Here is a 20,711-nt window from a genome sequence, read left to right as displayed (position 1 = left end):
GAGCCTACCTGAAAAAGAAGATAAAACCAATTCCTCCATCACAAGCCTGTGATGTCTAGAATCCTGAGCATGTCAGGAAGCTATTGCGCAATGTTTCTCCTTTCCATACTGACTCAAGACCTGTCGCTGGAAAAGGCCTCACTCCATAGAGTCAGAAAAGCTACGTGAATGTGTGCAGTCACGGGACTTTTATGAAATGTATAAGATTCCCTGTAATGGTGATGAATTAATAACTTAGAATCATAATATTTTATGTGTCCAGTTATAAAAGTTAAACCTCAATTACCCTTATTTGAAGTAGAAAACATAAACTGGCACTGGGCAATTTCTATCCAATCGGCAAAATGTTTGAGTACAGAGACTTGTCAGCCTCAGGTCAAAAATGCAGTTTTAATATAGTGCAAGCCCTGGCGGCCCCTTGCTCAGAAGCACCCAGGTGCGGCCGGTGTTATTAAGCACATGCCAGCCCAGGAAAGCGTGTTTCTGAGTGAGAGAGTGGCTGGTCCAAGCTGCCAGGCACCCAGCAAAGAAGGGGAAATAATTAGTTATTTCAGAGCTCTCTCAAGAAATGAGTAGAAGGGGGTTTTAAAAATGTGCTGAGTTCCTCAGATGTGTCTCAGAAGCTTGATTCTTCTCTCCATTTTGGAAAAATTGAGCTTCTTTAATCTTTCTTCGAAATGGATCAAGGTTTTGTGTCTGCTGGCATTTTTCTACATAGGGGATAAAAAACAAAGATACAAACAAACGGAAACAGCTTTCCTCTCCCTTACATTTTTGAGGAGACTTATTTCCCTGGAACTTGAGATAATATTGCCTTTATAAGAGACAAAAAATTCCCATAAGAAACTAGAAAGTAATGACCATTGCCCCAATAGTTTTTGAGGGACCATGGGCTACCCTTGACACATGGTACATCACAGGAAATGGAAAATAGCACCACACTCTATCAATTGCACAGGGATCCAGCTTCTCCAGGTTTATTTCTGAAGGGTCCCGGTGTTCCTAGTGCCTCGGCCACAATGAGCAGGTGACCCTGGGAGAGGCAGGACCCGGCGCCTGGCCCAGCCACTCCTGCTCCAGAAGTCTGTGCCACGTGCTTGGGTTCCGGAGTCACTTGGAGCTTTCTGCATGGCGCCCAGGGAGAGGAGTGCAAGCTAAAGGCATCCTCAAAATAGAAGGGAACTGAACGTCGTTGCTCTGGGGGACAACGTTCCAAAAAGTGAAGGAGGACAGTGCAATGTCTCCCTTGTATTTTCCCTTATTTTCTATTTTTGTCGTCTTCCTTCTTGAGAGTCATACACATGTGCACATGAGGAGAAACCAAGGACACCATGTCCCCAGAGGTGACGTGGGAGTAGAATCAACAATGCCATGGGTCTCCTGAGGCCAGAGCTTGAGCTATCACCTGCCAGGTAATGGAAAATCTGCTCATAACACTATGAGGCAGGTATCAGTTTGCCGACATGCACAGGAGCAAACTGAGAATCAGAATTAACTTATAATGACCAAGATGGGTTCCCCCTCAGGCCTTTCCTTTAGATTCCATGTGCGTGGTCTTTATACTACATCTTGCCTCCATCCATAGTCATGTTTTCATATTGTCAATTGCTTAAATAATTCAAATGCAAAAACATCCTGCTTTAGAGGAAAGATTTACAGAAAAATGTACAATAGGTTATTAATGAGAATAGGCTATTTAGGATCAAAAGTTGAATTTTCCCAAAACAGTTCTGTTACTTGGTGGTACTCTTATTTCCAGAATCTTCTGTGAAGGAGAACTGACACAGAGGGAGCACTTGTCATCTTGGCAGACTTGTGGTCTCATTTAGCTCAGGCTGCTGTATACATATCTGCATGTCAACACACACCTGTGCACACACACACTCCCACACCCCAACATTTATTTTCTATGTGCGACATACTTTCTGAAGACTTTTCCAAAGACTTGATGCTGATTCTATAGCAAGAACATCAGTCAAGCACTAAGGGAACTAAGTGACATAGCCGCTAGGAGGAGGCTGTCTGTCTGCTTCCAAAGCCTCTGGCCTCTAGTGTGCGGCTGGTCCCACTCAGGTCACCCCTGCGCCTTAACCCCCCATGGAAACCTGGGGCTGCACCAGAGCGGGGGGGGGGGGGGTACCTGCAAGGAGTCCCACTGCATGTCGAGCCTTGCCCTTTTCCCCTTCAGGACTCAGAGCAGCCATTCAGGCAAACCTCCAATTAATGGACCAACATCTGGCTTTCTTACTATAAACGTTTTAAATCTCAGCTCTTTAGCGCTTCTCCTGAGGTACTGTGTGCTGGCGGACTCTATCTCTCAAGTCCACACCTGTTCATTGAACAATAGGTACCATGTTCTATTTTTAAAAAGGGAATAGCTGCCGTTTTAAAGGCTCTTAAGAAGATGTTTAGAATGGAGGCTGGTATTATCCACGCCTGAATTACTGAAACTTGGGAAGTTTTATAGAGGTAAAGGAGACCACCTGGTTTGTTTCTTTGGAGAGTCAGGGCACAGTGTTGGTGAGGAGGTATCGGAAAATGAAAGGCATTCAAATTGTATTCATAGAGGTGCTAGAGCTGCCTTATGTGGAGAGAAAATAAGACAGAGACATAATAATGGTCTTTGAACATGGGACACGCTCTCTCACAGATGAGAGTTTATGTCACTGCAGGATGCAGAACACGTGCAATAAGATCAAATGGCAGAGAAATCACTCTTGGTTTTCATTAGAGAGTATCCCATTCAGAGCTTTCCAGCTTCACTGCACGCTGCTCTCATGTCACTAGGGCTTCCATCACAGAGTGGAATTCTCAGCATTTGGGGATGAGTCTCGGTGCTGCGTAATGGGACCCAGAGATGGGGGAGGAAGCCTCAGACAGGACCTCTGCCCGGCAGCTGGGCACCACTAATGATTATAGGAAGGTGAGGCCCATTGCCAGGCACAGAATTCCTGGGCAAAAGGAAACACAACTAGCAAAGGTCCAGGAATCAACCAGGTGCCATGGAGAAGTTTTCATTTCAGGCAAGTAAGTGACTTATTGAAAAGGCCATCTCAGCTCAGTCCATTTAATTCCTCATAGGAACAAGCAATGGCATTCCTCATATTTCCTCAACCACATTATAATTTCTCAGTATTTCTCTAGTTTCTTGAATAGTAAGAATGACAAGGCTTTACAAAAATAACAATGAAGCAATCCATTCTAATCAGTAGTTAATTTAGTTAATTTTCTATACTTAGTAGACTTATGCATTTGACTTGTTCTTTCTCTAGCTGAAGAGGTGACAAAATTCTAATAAAATAACCTTAATCAGCAGCTATCCTATCTAATCTTATCTAATAAAAGAGAAACATGGTAATTAGCATACGACCGCTACTCTTCCCATTGGCTAATCAGGGAAATATGCAAATTAACTGCCAGCCAAGATGGCAGCCAGCAGCCAGGCAGCTTAAAGCGAACATGAGGCTTGCTTGTTTCAGTGACGGAGGACTCCAATGTTCCCCACCTGCCGCTGCCGGCCTCTGAGCTGCAACTCTAAGCAACTATGTTACAAATATAGAAGCTAAACAAAACCCCAGAAACCCGCTGGGCTTCAGCCAGCAGGATTGCAACATTGTTTCAAATACAGAAGGTAAACAAAGGCCAGAAACCTGCTTTCAGCAGCGGAGGCCTAAGAGCTGGAGCCAAGGCTCAAAGCTAAAGCTGGCCCAGAATAAAAAAAGAAAAAAGAAAAAAAAGAGCAGTTGGGAGATTCAGTCACCCGCCAGCCTGAAAACAGCCCTCAGCCCCTCACCCAGGCTGGCCAGGCACCCCAGTGAGGACCCCCACCCTGAAGGGTGTGTGACCAGCTGCAAACAGCCATCATCCCCTCACCCAGGCTGGCCAGGCACACCAGTGGGGACCCCCACCCTGATCCAGGACACCCTTCAGGGCAAACCAGCCAGCCCCCACCCGTGCACCAGGCCTCTATCCTATATAGTAAAAGGGTAATATGCCTCCCAGCACCGGGATCAGCGGAGCTGCCAGTCCTCCCAGCACTAGGATCAGCGGAGCTGAGAGGCCTCCCGGCACCAGGATCAGTGTGACAGGAGGCAGCGCCCAAACCCCCTGATCGCCCTGCAACTCTGTGTGTGACAAGGGGCAGGGCCACAACCTCCCTATCTGCCCTGCTCTGTTCGTGACAGGGGAAGGCGCCCCAACCCCCTGATCAGCCCTGCTCTGTGCCTGATAGGGGGAGCTCCCCAACCCCCTGATCACCCTGCGGCTCTGTGTGTGACAGGGTGCAGCGCCCCAACCCCCTGATTGGCCCTGCTCTGTGGGTAATAGAGGGCAGCGCCCCAACCCCCACCCCACAGGCCCTGCTCTGTGTATGATGGGGTAGAGCTATAACCTCCCCATTGGCCCTGCCCTGAGTGTGACAGTGGCGGCGCCCCAACCCCCTGATCAGCCCTGCTCTGTGTGTGACAGGGGGCGGTGCCCCAACTCCCCTATCGGCCCTACTCTGTGAGTGACAGGGGACAGCGCCCCAACCCCCTGATGGGCCCTGCTCTGTGAGTGACAGTGGACAGTGCCCCAACCCCCTGATAGGCCCTGCTCTGTGTGGGACAGGGGGTGGCACTGCAACCTCCCCATCGACCCTGCCTTGAGTGTGACAGGGGACGGTGCCCCAACCCCCCAATCGGCCCTACCCTGAGCGTGACTGAGGGTGGCATCACAACCTCCCGATCGCCCTGCCCTGTGCATGACAGGGGGCAGCGCCCCAACTCCCCAATCGGCCCTGCTCTGAGCCCGACTAGGGGCTGCACCTAGGATTGGGCCTGCCCTCTGCCACCTGGGAGCAGGCCTAAGCCAGCAGGGCGTTATCTCCTGAGGGGTCCCAGACTGCGAGAGAGCACAGACCAGGCTGAGGGACCCCCCCTTTTCCCCCGAGTGCACAAATTTTTGTGCACCGGACCTCTAGTAAATTATATTTATTTGGTGATTCTTGTGTTTCAATTAAATAAGTCATTCTACAACTATGGTCAACAGGATCCCACTTATTCTTTAGAATTCATAACAACTGTTATTCTTTCACGAAGCCTTCCAAATGCAGGCCAGATGCCCTGTTATCCAGTCTTCTAGAGAGTTTGCTTTGTGGCATTGAACCTAAGTGTGTGTGTATGTGTATGCATTAGTTTGCTAGGACTGCCATACAAAACATTGCAGATTAGGTGTCTTAGAAATTTATTGTCTCACAGTTCTTTAGCGTAGGATTTTAAGATTAAGGTGTCATTAGGTTTGATTTCTCCTGAGGGCCTCTCTCCTGGCTGGGAGGAGGTTGTCTGCTCCTTGTGCCTTCACAGGGTCTTCCCTCTGTGCCCATTTGTTTCCTACTATCCTACTCTTGCAAGGACATGGAGCATATTGGATAGGAGTCCGCTCATATGCACTCATTTTACCTTAATTACCTCTTCAAGGTCCTGTTTCCAAATGCAGGCACATTCTTTGGCATTGGGGGTTAGGATGTCAGCATGCGCATTTGGGGAGGGGCACAATTCAGCCCATGACAATGGGTGTTAATCATATGTCTATACAGTTGGTTGCCCAAGGCTCCTCTCACCACCAGGTTGCACAGTCCATGGAGACAGGAGCTCTGCCTGCCCCGCTAACCACTGTTTGCCCAAGGCCTCGTGGAGCACCTTCCAGGTCCTCACACTATTTACCACACATGTGGGCAGCTGTCTGAAGGAATTAGCTAATAGAACTGACCCCCAAAACATTTCTAAAAGATAAAATCTGTAACAGTGAAAAAGGGAATTAATAGTGATTTTTAACAAACAGTCATGTTACAGTGATTACATGCTGCAGAATGTGTCAAACCCAGGAATGAGCTACATTCAGGGGAAGCATTAATTAGGTAAAGGCCAGCAGAGCTCCCAGAGCTGGGAGAGCTGCATCATGAAGGGTAGAAGTACACACTCTGATTAATACTAGAGGCCAGATGGTTTTAGTCTGAAGCCCTGCAGTCAATAGCACTGATCCCCAAATATTGCCCTTTTTCATATAAGCCATTTGTATATAGTCACCATCTGCACATCAAGTAAATGATAACTTTGTGAACTTCATCCTCTGCTTCAATTCAGTTGTCTGTAATGTATCCGTGCTTTAGCTAGACAGTGTTGGTAAGAAAATCCCATTAGTGAGGGTGAAACAATAGGTAGCCATGAGGCTGTGGCTGTCACCACAAGCTGTCCAGCTTCAAGGTATCAATCAAAGCCTGGGAAGGTTTCCCAAGGTAGTGATGTCTTTGGCAACTTCAGCTCTTTCAGGTCTGAGTAATGACCCCAATACAAGCATTTTATTTAACTTACTCGTTTTTCACCACTAACTGACAAGAACAACAGAAGGCTCTAGATTTTTATTAGTACAGCAAAATAATCCAATAGTCAAGTCTGCTATCACCTCCTTTGATCTTTCATAGTTCCTACTTTCATAATTTCTTCATGTAATGCACTTGGCCTCCATTTAATTCAGGAGGCTGTTGCCGTGTCTACGTTGTGCTGGTGCTATACTCAGGCCTGAGGATGGACGCATGCCCTCCAGGAGCTCACGTGTGTGGGTGGGAGCTCAGAGGAGAGGCTCCAGGAAGGGTGAGAAAGGAAGGCTTCCTAGGAGTGAAAAAGACACAGCTTGGTTTTCAAAAATGAACAGAATTTGGCCAAACAGAGAAGAACAGACAGATGCTATCTAAATGGGTAGAAATGGGAGGGGATCTAAAAGGGTAAGATCCCAGAGATGGCCAAGAACACCTGGGCCAGCGGGAAGGGTGGGCAGGCAAAAGATGCATCCACATTTTGGTCAAGGGCACGGCGTTTGGGCTTTGTCCCGAAGGGCGCAGGGAACTATGCATCTCGGAGTTGAGCTATGTTTTTGTCACGTAGACGTTTGAGCTGAGCATTCACGTCGCCTTCACCACCAGCACAGACGTTCTCATTTCCTGTCTGACTGTAGCGGGTGGCAGCCCAGCTGTTTGGCTCTCCTGTGCTGACCCAGGGTTTTGAGGATCCAGGTTGCTGTGACATGTGAGCCTGCCCGGAAAGGTCTACGTTCTGCCACAGACACTGGGCAGTGGAATTGAGCTGGTGTGAAGCTCAGGCAATGAGCATGTGGAGAGGCACAGTGTGCCCGTGGATGCTGGGGTCAAACACCAAATCCTGGCGCGGCCTCTGACCCCCAGGAACCTGTAGTGGCCTTGGGGAGATAAGGCTTATAGAGATGGACTATTACTGAACAGTATAAGGCAGCAAATAATATGAACTGAGCATAGATCAAACAGCAGCTGCTGCAAGAATTTTTGAAGAGGAATCAGTACATGCTGGTTTGGTCCGGGAAAAGCTGCTTCATTCATTGTATGGTTTATTAACTTACTTATTCCGTCTTTCAGCACTTTTTATGTGCCCTCTACTGTGCAAGGTGACAGCGTCAGAAAGTAAAATGTGTGTGTGTGTGTGTGTGTTTATGCTTCCCGGTTCTATAGTTTAGGAAAGGAAGCACTAGGACAAAAGTTAGGCACTGGAGGACAGGGAGAGGCACTGAATAGTGGAGAGCTGGGAGGGTCACATAAGGCTCCACACGCAAGCAGCGATCAGTTAAGTGCATTCAAATGGAGAATACTGAATGCACTAGCATCACTAGAGTAGTGAATTTGTGTAGGAATACTGCAAAATGAGATTGAGAGTACAGGTGGAAACTTAATTTTAGAAGGCATGGATTGTCAAGATAACCAGTGTGAGTTTCCTTCTTGGGCTCCATGACTGACTGGCGGGATTTTTTTGCTGTGAAATTGACAATAGCTGCTTGTTAGACAGTTCAACCTAACAAGGTGCCCTGAAGCAGAAAGGTTCAGAAGCTGGAAAGAGGGAGCCATCACAAAAATCACAGCTACACTGATAAAGGATGGGATACAAGTTGGAGATGGAGTTTAAGAAATGTGTGAATTCAATCTAACGCATGTAGGAAAGGGTTAATAGAATTTTATAATTGATAGACAAATGGCTTCCAAAAAACATCGGGACCCAGGATCTAAATTGAAGTATAATGGTACTAATAACTGTGAAATGTTCTTAAATCATGTAATTGACATTTTAAATCTGCCTTATTCAGTTATTTATATAACCTCACTTAGTTCTCTCAAAAATTGAAACTATCTTTGAACTATGAAATAAAGGCAGTTATGACAGGATACGGGGGTGGGGGTGGGGAAGCTGCACTGGGTTTTCTGTGGAAGATAAAGACTAGACACTTTCAAGCAAAGCCAGGCAATTCTGTTGCTGTTACAGATGAGAAAGCAGGTATAGAGAGATTAAGAAATTTGTCTAAATTACTAGCAATTATAAGTGGCAGGGCTTTGATCCAGAGGTAATGGGTGAATAAAGGCATCAAATGAAGTTGTTTCAAATTATTCCTGGGGTTGAAAGTAGAGTTCTCGGGAGATCTGCCTTGGCCTGCACTGCAGCCTTGCGTGTCCACATGTCCTGTAAGGACTGATCCTTAGAGGTCCTTGGACAGCCACTCCCGTCCCATGGTTCTGTCTTCAAACCATAGAGACACAGAATGGTTAGGGATTTGGGAGAGAGAGAGAGAGAGAGAGAGAGAGAGAGAGAGAGAGAGAGAGAGGTAGCACAAGTGCCAAGGATCTGTAACCTCAAATTTATTCCTTTAATCCACTGGTTCAAAACCAAAGGAAGTTCTCCATTTCCACCCATCCCAACCTCGCATGGATACCGGGGCCAGCGAGCAGGAAGTCTTCCCAGGCTTGTGTCTCAGAGAGTCAAAGAATGAAGCCGCGGACCAAAAGAGTTCAAGAAAGTTAGCAGTTTATTGCAGGCAAACACAGGCTCCCCCTCTTGGGAAGGGGACCCCAATGGATTGCCTTAAAGCACTCGGCTCTTCCCCTTATATCTGCTAAAGTCCTGCTCTTTGTCTGTCTGTGCCGGGCCCTGATTGGTTCCTGGCCTGTTGCAACATTTTATTTTGCACTTGCAAGTAAAACATCCTTGTCTCAAAACATCCTGATTTCTGAGATCCTGTTTCACTGCAAAACATTTTGTGATTTCAGCTCTGTCACATCCATCCTTTCTCCTTCTTCCACCCCTTCCCTTTCTGCCTAATCCTGCTTCTAACTCTTCTCACCATTACCCCACCCCCCTCAGGGGACTTTTAGTAATGCCTGGTAGCATTTTGGGTGCTGGGGATGGGGACCTGTTATTAGCATATAGTGAGTCAGGGATTCTCCTAAACATTCTATGCCTCTGGGGATGCCCCACCACCCACTAAGAATTATCTGGTCCAAAATGTCCAGTGCTAGTGTTAAGAAACTCTGCTTTCAGCGAAAAACCTTATTCCTATATGAGAGTTTAGGGCTTTAGAATATTACTTAACCGTTCTGAGTCTGTTTCATCAAATGAGAACTGTAAATTGGTGTAAAGGTCTCATTACAAAAATAATAAAAAAAGACAAATGTTCAATAATATTATTTATCTATAAAAATTAAAGTAAAGTAATAACAATTAGCTAGATTTCCAACGTCAGACCCAAGTAGACATTCTGCGGTACAAAATTTGAATCGTACTTACATTTTTCTTAGAATCTAGAAGCTCCACAAGAGACAGGACCAGAGTTTGAACTCAGTGCTGCAAGAGGAAAGTTGCCTGTGGGAATGTAAACTGGGACAGCCACTTTGGAAACCTTCTGGCAGTTCAGTTTCTTAAAGGCTAAGGATGGAGTACACATACGACTCAACAATTCCACTCTAGGTGCACGTAAGAGAACTGGGCACACAGGTCCATGCAGAAATGCACACCCAAATGCTTACAGCGGCAGCGTTCATAACACCTGCAGAGTGGAAACCGCTCAAATGTCCATCAGCTGGTGGATGGATACACACACGCGGTGCCTCCATACAATGGAATGTCATTCAGTCGTAAAAATGTGCTCACACAGGCTACGACATAGATGAACCTGAAAACATTGTGCTAAGCAAAAGGAGCCAGTCACCAAAGGACACAATGTATGGTTTCATTCAAATGAAATGTCCAGAATAGGCAAATCCCTGGGGAAAGAAAGTAGACTGACTAGGACTGGAGGTGGGGGGTGATAGCTGCATATTACAACGTTTCTTTTGGGGATTATAAAATGTTTTAAAATTAAACGTCGTGATGGTTGCCTAACTCTGCGACTGTATTAAAAATTATTCCATTGTATGTTTAAAGAAAGAAAGAACAAGCCCTAGCCGGTTTGACAGAGTGGATAGAACATCGGCCTGCGAACTGAAAGGTCCCAGGTTCGATTCCAGTCAAGGGCACATGCCTGGGTTGTGGGCTCCATCCCCAGTGGGGGCCTTGCAGGAGGCAGCCGGTCAATGATTCTCTCTCATCATGGATGTTTCTATCTCTCTCTTCCTCTTCCTTCCTTTCTGAAATCAATAAAAATATATTTTAAAAAATGGAGCTGCAAAATATTTTTTTTAAGAAGAAAGAAAGAACAAATTCAACAACAGGAAATGGATGGAACCTTGCAGAGGGAATTTCACATGGAGGGGATTCTAGAGTAGGGCAGGGCTGGCTTTGGAAGTGTGGAGAGAGGATGGTGCTCAGCCTGGGTGGCTGATACCTCCCTCTGAATTTTGGCTCCACCCCCAAGTAGTCATAGGACCTTGAGTAGCTTCTGACTTTCTGTTTTAGCTTCTCAAACCTGAGGACAATAAAACTTGGTCTTTGGGACTCTTGTGAGAATTAGAGATTATATATTTAAAATGCCTGACACACTGTATTCAGTACAGGTAGTGTGTACTATTAGCTATTTTTTACAACTGGGTCTTTTGCAAGTTCAGTTGCAACCATGAAAACTGTCTTTTTTCTTAGTCTTGGTTTGGCTCCTGAGCGAGCACAGAGCAGCTTACTTGTCCTGTCTGTTGAGGGCTTTTCTACAAATGCCCAGGGGCAAACCAGGGTCCTGGGAGTTTGCTGACACAATAAGAGGAAGTGGAAAGGAATGAAAACTTTCTTTCCTATCCTTATCTCAGTTGAAACAGTTTGTTAGCTTTAAAAATTAATGATTAATGTTGTACATTTTCTTTTTAGAAACTGAAAATTCCAGTAGTCTGTATAAGAAAAAACAATAATAATCTGTGATTCTATCATCCAATGCCATTCCAGTAGTTCTTTTTGCAGCAATTTTTTAAATATATATATATTATTGATTTTTTACAGAGAGGAAGGGAGAGGGATAGAGAGTTAGAAACATCGATGAGAGAGAAACATCAATCAGCTGCCTCCTGCGCACCCCCTACTGGGGATGTGCCCACAACCAAGGTACATGCCCTTGACCAGAATCGAACTTGGGACTCTTCAGTCCACAGGCCGACGCTCTAGCCACTGAGCCAAACTGGTCAGGGCTTTGCAGCAATTTTTAACAAAACCAGAACAACACTACCTATGCTATTTAGCCAGCGGTTTTCAAATATCAGCATATCACTAGCATTCTTGGGCATTATGATTTTAATGACTACGCTATATTCCATAGCATTAAATATACCACATTTGATTTAATTAATCTATTATTACTGGAAATATTGGTAGTTGTGAAATTTTGCTATTATAAATAATGATTTTATGAGGTCTCTTCACCATAAATCTTGGCTGTAGCTCTATTACTATTTTAGGATGAATTCCTCAGGATAAAGTTCATGGGAGACGATGAATGACTTCTTTGGGGGATATTGACAGGTATTAGTATGTTGTCTTTCCGGAAGGACGTACAAACTTATGCTGCCTCCAGCAAGGTAACAAATGCCTACTCCCCTATTTGTCTGCTAACTGAGAGTATAATTGTTTTTTAGTCCTTGCCAGTTTTGGAGATGGCAAGTAGTATTTGACATCACCTTAAACCTCAAAAGTTTTATGTTTGTCATCACCCAACAGTCTTTTCAGAAGCCAAGTCCCACCTTTGAGGCCTCAGCTCTTAAATCATATAAGAGCTTAGCTCCACAACTAACCTGCTTTGCCCTATGAAGGCATACCTGCTTTCCTGTTCTCCCCTTTGAAACGTCTGTCTTCTCAGAGCTATGTATTTCAGAGAGGTTTTGGGGGAAATGCTGCCTAAAAGAATTTATTTTTTCTAATTTGTGAACAATTAATAGCACTTAAGCCTGTACCTTCAAAAGACAAAACCTTGAGAATCTCCAGGCATGTTATTTGGGGACATAAACAGAATTAAGTGGAAAAGAGTACGAGACAAAAGCGGGTTGTAGGAGAAACATACCATTTCGCTTGCTTTGGAATCTATTCTGAGGTAAGCTCCTCTAAATTAGTCCTGTGGGTTGCTTTTTTCTAGCTTCTTTCCCTCCTCTTCTGTAACCTCTAATAGAGTAGTTCTCCACCATGGCTGCACAGCTGAATCTCTGGGGATCTTTGAAATGTCTAAGGCCAGGGACCACCCAGCTGGTGCACCAATTAGCCTGCTATGGAGCCCAGGGCCTCTCTACTCAGAAGTTCCCCATGTGACCCCTTTGTATGGTCAGTATCACGAGCTCCTGTTCTAATAATTGTCCTCTAAAGAGCTAAGATTTCACACAGGCTCCCTCTGCAGGGACTCCGGACCATGTAGGCACAAAGCAAAAGAGATCAAATCAGATGGAAAAGCAGACCAAAAAGAGAAAACCAAGCAAGGAAGCAAACCTTCATTAAATAATACTTTTAAAGATAAACTTGGAGAGGGAATTCTGATCAAGATGGCTGGGTAGGTAGATATAGTACTCGAATCTTCCCACAACCACATCAAAACTAAAACTAAGCTACAGGCCAACCATCTTTCAGAGCCACCTGAAATCTAGCTGAACAGAAATCCTGAAACTGCGGATATGAAGAAAAAGCCACATTGTCGGAGGAAACGAGAAAAAAGCTGGTTCCACACCCATCTGTGGGAGGGATATCTCAGCTGCAGGGGGTTCCCCTGAGAAGTGAGGGGTTCCAGCCCTACACCAGACCCCTCAGCCCAGGGTTCCAGTGCCAGGAAAAGAAGAGCCGATACGTCTGGCTGTGAAAAGCAGTGGGGATTGTGGCTGAGTGAGATGGAGGCTCCTGGGACGCCAGGTGTTCCTCCTAAGGAGCCCATGCACAGACTTAGAGCTCACTCCCTCTGAGCTCCAGCACTGGGGCAGTAGAGTGAAAGGCACCAGACACTTAAGGGACTACTTTTTCTATAAACAGGGTGAGGGTTGGCAGGGCAGCTTTCTCCTAGGTAGAAGTGCTGGCAGAGGCCATTATGTTTCTTTTTTCTGAGTCCTCTGTCAACAGAGCTGACAGGCAGGCATCATATCCAGCTAACACTGCCCACCTTTCCCTGGTGACTCCCTAGACCTCACCCCACCCAACTTAAGGGCTTACCCAAGCTGTTTCCAGTGGTTTTACCAAATGAATGGCCTATCTTGGATCTTGCTTCAGACTTTTCATAAGCTTTCAAACAAGCAGCATCTAGCCTTGGCCTGTCCCTTGCCTCTTGTTCAGCGGCCCCAGGGTTGCCACTAGTGACAGCCAACGTTGGTTTGCAAATTGGCTTCTCTTGGGAACCTCAAAGCCCAGCACAACTAACAGCCATCTGCAGATTGCTTTTTAGCTCATGCTGGGTGGCCTCAGGCAGAACACAGACGGTGCTGACTAACTTGGCCTGAACCTCCTGGGAGGCCTCAGAGCCAGCATATATGGTGGAAAGCTTCAGGCCATGTCAAAGCACCACCCAACCACATCCACAGGGACACTCAAGGGACACTGGAGTCTTGTTAAACTAAGTCCTGCTCAGTGGGGTGACCCTCCACGGTGCTCAAAGCCAGTCCTTACAGCCAATCAGCCTGGGGGTAAATTCCTCCTATTGATATGCCAATAGCAATCAAGGCTCAACCACAATAGGATGGTAGTATACACAACCTGCTGTGCATTGGTTGGGGGATTGGAGTAGACAGCTGGAGTGATCGAGGAAGCGGTGATGATGGACCTTACAGAAAACTTGCTACATAAGGCCACTTTACCAAGCTCAAGAAACATAGCAGCTTCACCTAGTACATAGAAACAAACACAGCATGGTGGCCTAAATGAAGAGACAAAGAAATATGTCCCAAATAAAACAAAACAAAACAAAACAAAAAACAGAACAAAGCTGCAGAAAGAGAACTAAACAAAATGGAGACAAGCAATCTACTCAATGATCTACTCAATGCAGAGTTCAAAATACTGGTTATAAGGATATTCTATGGACTTAGGGAAGGAGTAGATAACTTTAGTGAGAACTTCAACAAAGAGATAGGAAATAAAAAGGGAACTAGAAAACGTAAAAAAGAACCAGTCAGAAGTGAATAATACATTAACAGAAATGAAGAATACATGACAGGGAATGAACAATGGAGTAGAGGAAGCAGAGGATCAAATCAGAGGTTTAGAAGATAAGGAAGCAGAAAAACAAAAACAAAAACAAAAACAAAAAAGAACAGCAAAAAGGAAAATGAATCCAAAAAATGATGATAGTTTAAGGAGCCTCTGGAACCTTCAAGTATACCAACACTCACATCATGTTGGTACCAGAAGGTGAAGAGAGAGAGCAAGATATTGAAATCCTATATGAGAAAAGAATGACAACAAAACTCCCTAACCTGGTGAAAGAACTAGACATACAAGTCCAGGAAGCACCGAAAAGCCAAAACAAGATGAACCCAAAGAGGTCCACACCAAGGGACATCATAATTAAAATACCAAAGGTTATAGAGAGGATCGTAAAAGCAGCAAGAGAAAAGCAGTTAGTTACCTACAAGGGAGCTCCCATAAGACTCTGCTAATTTTTTTAACAGAAACATTTCAGGCCAGAAGGCATTGGCAAGAATTATTCAAAGTGATGAAGAGCAAGGACCGATAACCAAGATTATTCTACCCAGTGAAGCTTCATTTAGAATAGAAGGACATATAAAGAGCTTCCTAGATAAGAAAAAGCTAAAGGAGTTCATCACCACCAAGGCAGTAGTACAAGGAATGTCTAATTAGGGGTCTTCTTTAAGAAGAAGATAAGATGAAAACAAAGATAATAAAATGGTAATAAGTACAAATATATTAAAAATTTAATCTAAAAATAAAATGAATGAATAAGCTGAACAGAAACAGACTCATAGAACATTTTGATGGTTGGCAGATGGGAGGGGATTGGGGGGATTGGTGAAAAAGTAATGAGATTAAGAAAAACAATTTGGTGGTTACAGGATAGTCACAGGGATTAAAGTACAGGATAGGGAATATATTTAAAGTATCTTAATAACCATGTATGGTGTAAGATGGGCACCTGATTTGTGGAGATGATCACTTAGTAAGTTATATAGTTTCTAATCACTGGGTTGTACACATGAAACAAATATAATATTATATGTCACCTTTAATTGAAAAGTTAAAACAATTTAAAGAAAAAAAAAACTGAATAGTGATGTGGGATGGGGAGAAAACCCAGAATCATGCTGATGTGCTGGCCCTGCCACCTCACTGAGCAGACTTTGCTCTTCAGCCTGGTCCATCTGTGATGTAATTAGAGAACGTATCCCTAATTAGACGGGCACTTCCTGTGGCCTCTGTGTGTAATTCCTACCGCAGGGCAGCTGATGCCAGCAGGGTGCTGGGCCCTTAGGGCCTATTTGCTCCCTCTTTGTTGAACTCCTTCCTGACCCCCAACCCAAACAGTCAATAGTCTGTCTGCAAATGCAGCCTCATATGTTATGCCGATGTATTTAAAGTACTATGCAAATGAAGTTAAAAGTGAGGACCTAAAGCTGGCTATGTCCCTGAGAGTATTCAAATGTTCATCCCCAGGAAACACCTGACAGACCCTCCACCTCATCAGAGGAATCCCTGTGGTTAGGGCCCAGACCTGGGCTTTGGGGGAAGGTAGGGGACTAGGATGAGCAGCCCTTGGGTTCTCCTTTTCACCCCATAGGTGTTCAGGGCTGCAGGAAAGACTGGCTGCCAGGGAGCGGCTGCAAATGCAGGAGGGGCCCTCCATCTGGGCTGTTCTGAGCAGGTGGGACAAGCTGCCCATCGCCATGGAATTGGGCCTGCAGCCTTGTGCTGTGCTCTCCCAGGCAGCTTCCCAGACATCCAGGGCTCAGGCACAAGCATGTCAGTGGTTGTCCAGAGGAGCCTGTAGACCTCTGTTCCAATTTCGAACTCGTTCTTTCTAGCTGGTTCCTCATGGAGGCTCCAGAAGGCTCTCCCAAGTCTGATCTCTTCTGTCTCAGGGAATAGCTCTTAATCCACCCCTTACTGCCCCTTTTCACGGTTGTTACTCTGGCTGAGACCTCACTCATCTTTCTGTACCTGGGGCTGTGCAAGCAATAGGCCCCACCAGTCCCGCTTCTAGCCTGTCTCCTCTTAGCTCGCAGAGTCTTTTAATATGTCCCTCCAGCCAGGTGATTCCCATGCTAAGGAACCCCATGGACTCCCACGTTCTAAAACAGTGATTTTCATTCCTGGCTGGACATTGGAATCACCCATGGATGCTTTTTTAAAATGCAAATGCCTGGGGCCCCATCCTCAGAGATTCTGACAGAACTGGCTTGGGTAAGGTACCCTCCAGAACCACGTGTCAAAGCACTTTGCTGAAACCCCTTCCTTAGCGCTGCAGGCGGGGACCCAGGGTGAGTGTCTTCTTTGCACCTGCCTTCCTGCTGTTCTCCCGGCCTCTCACTCCAGGCCTTGCTCTTGGTGCAGGCTCTGCGTCTCCTGGAACTCTGGCTGTGGGAGTGGCAAACTCTTGCTCATTTCCAAAGCATTCCTAAACTGCTACCCTCTCTTTTGTGAATTCCTAAACTGCTGCCCCCTCTTTCATGAAGCCTGTTAGGGTCCTCACATGGAGTTGGTTAGGTCTTCCTTCTTTCCCCTTGGCCACACATTCACTGTTCTCCTAGAATTGCAAGAGCCTGCTTCACTGTCTGTCCCACTACCTGTGGCCGGCAAACCACGGCTCACGAGCCACATGCGGCTCTTTGGCCCCTTGAGTGTGGCTCTTCCACAAAATACCATGTGCGGGCGCACACATACAGTGCGATGGAAACTTCGTGGCCCATGCACAGAAGTCGGTATTTTGTGGAAGAGCCACATTCAAGGGCCAAAGAGCCGCATGTGGCTTGCGAGCCGCGGTTTGCCGAGCCGCAGTTTGCCGACCTCTGCTAGCCTGACACATTCAAAGGACGGGGCTTTTATCCACTTTGCATATGTCTCCTCTCTTAACCATGGCCTACCCAGGACAGAGGCCATGCGAGGTCAGTGTCTACACTCGTCAGTGCAGGGACTGCCTTGTAGTCACTGTGTGCCCATTTGTTTTAACATTATCTTCTTATTTCGTGATATAAACTGTTCGACATATGCTGCTCTGCTAACAATACCCTATAAGTGTAACCATTATGCCCATTTTGCAGGAGAGGAAACTGAGGCAAAGTAAAGGAAGCAGGATAGAATACATGAGTGTGTAGAAATGTGTGGCTCTCTGTTCTTGTATAGACAACCATGGGGACTCATCTGGTTATGGGGCTGTGATCTTCCGCAAGCCCTTTGCAGTAGCAAAGCCTTCACAGATGACAAACTTTTGAAGGAAATAATTGCTACCCTCATGACTAATTTCCAACACAGTCTCCTTAGTAAGGTCGGCCAGCAATGTAGTGTGCACCAAAGACGTCTAAGCCAAAGAACAAGAGAGGAATGAACTTTTAATAAATACCTACTATGCCGCCATCTGGCCCAGGCCTGATTGTAACTCTTCCCCTTAACAGTGACACAGAGGAGAAATGATGGCATTGCAGGCAATGAAACCGAAGCTCGGGCATGCTGGTCACTCAGCCAGTGTCCTATCAGGGGCCAGGGGAGGTGGGAACCGGCTCGTCTGTTACCTCTCCAACAGGAGACCTCCTCTGCCTGCACACCCTCCGGCTCCAGCTTTCCTCTTCTGCCTTTGCCTTTAAAAATACTTTATTTACATATGCGTTAGTAGAAAAATATAAGAAAACAAAAAATGCCTGTAACCTGACAACCCAGAGATAAAACCACCAGGAACATTTTGAGACTTTTTTTTGTTTTCAGCATTTTGCTCTGCATTTATATCTCAAGGGATCAATTAATGTGTTCTGTGCCCTTGGTTGTAGTTTACATACAAATCTATGTTTTCCCCTTTTGTTCCTAAAGCAAGCAGCTGAAGTTGTTTGGCCACTTAAAAATAGAAATAAGTGGTAAAAAGAGGAAGAAAAATGAACCCTGTGAGGGTTTGGTTTGAGCGAAATGATGAGTGGGAACCACTCAGAGAACGCACAGGGACCGTGGCCGGGAAGGAGCGGGCCCCCTCCCCGAGCTCTCGGCCATTCATCCCAACACCTGCTCTCCCTGTTTCTCTTGCAGGCAGCAACTTGAACGATGGCTTGTGGCATTCAGTCAGCATCAACGCCAGGCGGAACCGCATCACTCTCACCCTGGATAACGATGCAGCGTCCCCTGCTCAGGACACCAGCCAGATACAGATTTATTCTGGAAATAGCTATTACTTTGGAGGTAAATTACTCAGCTTTGAGGCTGAAAATAAAGGAGAGAGGGAGAATGTAGTGGGCAATTATTTTACTATGATGATTCTTCCTTTGTCAATTAGACCATACTTCCAACACACACATATTCACACACACTCACTCACACAGGCGCCACCTCCCCAAACATACATAGAGGCACAAACACCCACCCCCAAGCCCAAAATAACGGGAAGCAAGCCCTCTCACAGCTGTGCAGATATAAATTATCTAGGTCAGTGCTGAGGAAAAAAAGACTAGCAATAAGAGCTGGTGTTATGTAACTCATCTAAAGGAGATTTTTTATAGCACAGCAGGCTCCCTGATCACATTCGAAAGGGGAAACTCAGCTGTAAACTTGGAAAAAGCACCAACAGCCAGCAGTGCCTGAGAGAGGAAGTATCCAGGGGAGAACGCACAGCCAGCATGCTCACCCACAAGGCCACTCCTCTGGCACCTACTGCCTCTGTCCCCACCTCCCTGGAGCCATGCCCATGAGGAAGACCTAGAAGGCCCATGAGCAAGTAGCTCCTTGTGGAGCAGCCAGAGACCCCACCCTCTCCCATGTTGGGTGAATCCTCGGAGCTTTTTCTACAGCAAAACACAGGCAAACAGCCCTAGCTGGTTTGGCTCAGTGGATAGAGTGTTGGCCTGCGAACTGAAGGATCCCAGGTTCGATTCCAGTCAAGAGCACATGCCTGGGTTGCAGGCTCAATCCCCAGTAGGGGGCATGCAGGAGGCAGCTGATCAATAATTCTCTCTCATCATTGATGTTTCTATCTCTCTCTTTCTCTCCTTTCCTCTCTGAAGTCAATATATATATATATATATATATATATATATACATATATATATATATATATATATATATATATACACACACACACATATATGCATATATATATATACATACAACAAGCAAACAGGTAAAGATTAAAAAATAAAAACACAAGCATACATATAATTAGCCACCTACTGCATTTTTATAGATGCAGATATATTTTTATTTAGTCTTTTTCAAGGAATTTCCTTCATTAAGAAAAATAATACCTAACTTTCTGCCCATGTGTTTATATTTTTTAAACCATCTCTAAAGAGCAATTAACCTCAGTGTCTGTCTGACCATGAGCAAGACACTTATGGGCCCTGAACTTCCCCATCTAGGCGATGAGAGACAGAGCAGAATTGTTGGGACAGTTCCCTGGGGTCAAGGTTTACATGCCTAACACAGGGCTTCCCATCTGGCAAGGAATGGACAAACTGGCTTCAGACTTTGTAAATATAGGCATGGACTGAGCCTGGTCTATGGTTACCAATCCTTTTTCCATGAGGAAACTGAAGAGAAATGGTGTGTAAAATCATAAAGTGCAGTCTCCAATAGAATTTAAAAATCACTTTTCTCAGACCACTGACATGTGATTAAGCTTTGAAATGTAAGAGATACTTTGCACAGAAGCAGTACACACACGGGGTGTCCCAAGAGGGAAGCAGTGGAGCCATCATCTATTTGTGCTTTGATTTTAGGGCCTCAGGAAGGGACTCTGTCCCTCACTCTACATCTCCTCCACGTGTACATGACAACAAAGTCCTTAAAGAGAGAACACTTCTCTGCAAGTGTTTTAGCTCACTTAATTCATGTGGTGACTTTGTGAAGTAGGTAACAGTAGCCCTGATTCACAGAAAGTGGTGTTTGCTTAGATGAAATAATTTGTCTGAGTAGCAGAACCAGGATTCACCCCCAGATCTGTGTTCTCCACAACATACAGCAAAGGGATGCCAATGCATGTAGCACAAAAGCGAGTAATTTTGCATCACATGCAATGCTTCTAACAGAGAGAAAAGTTATCTCGTATTTATTATTTTGAAAAGTGCTGAGCAATAATTATGATGTGTAGCCCCTGAATGCCTCAAAGTAAAAATGCCCCCTTCCCCAGTTGAAGAAGTATCCCTGGAGGTGATTCTTAAAGGCACTGCACTCAGAAGGTAGAGATGAATCTGTGATTTGAGCATCATTTGAAAAAAAATGTCCCACAAGTAGACTGTAAACTTAAGGAAGGTAAAAAACGAGGTTGAGTAATAATAGTCAACTTACATAAATTCTCTC

The 20,711-nt window shown here is 45.4% G+C and overlaps 1 protein-coding gene across 1 annotated transcript in view; it reads left to right on the top strand.

Moving 5' to 3' along the window:
• The window catches only part of CNTNAP5 (contactin associated protein family member 5), an 883,495-nt gene that overhangs the window by 470,812 nt on the left and 391,972 nt on the right, over positions 1 to 20,711 (top strand). The window contains exon 9 of the mRNA XM_059704743.1: positions 18,450 to 18,599. Coding sequence (XP_059560726.1) covers positions 18,450 to 18,599 — 150 coding nt within the window. The remainder of the gene's footprint in view (positions 1 to 18,449; positions 18,600 to 20,711) is intronic.

Source organism: Myotis daubentonii, chromosome 7, assembly GCF_963259705.1.
Source record: "Myotis daubentonii chromosome 7, mMyoDau2.1, whole genome shotgun sequence".
In the NCBI taxonomy this organism is placed as follows: domain Eukaryota; kingdom Metazoa; phylum Chordata; class Mammalia; order Chiroptera; family Vespertilionidae; genus Myotis; species Myotis daubentonii.
The sequence above is the reverse complement of the archived record's forward strand: the minus strand, read 5'-3'. Positions and strand labels throughout refer to the sequence as shown.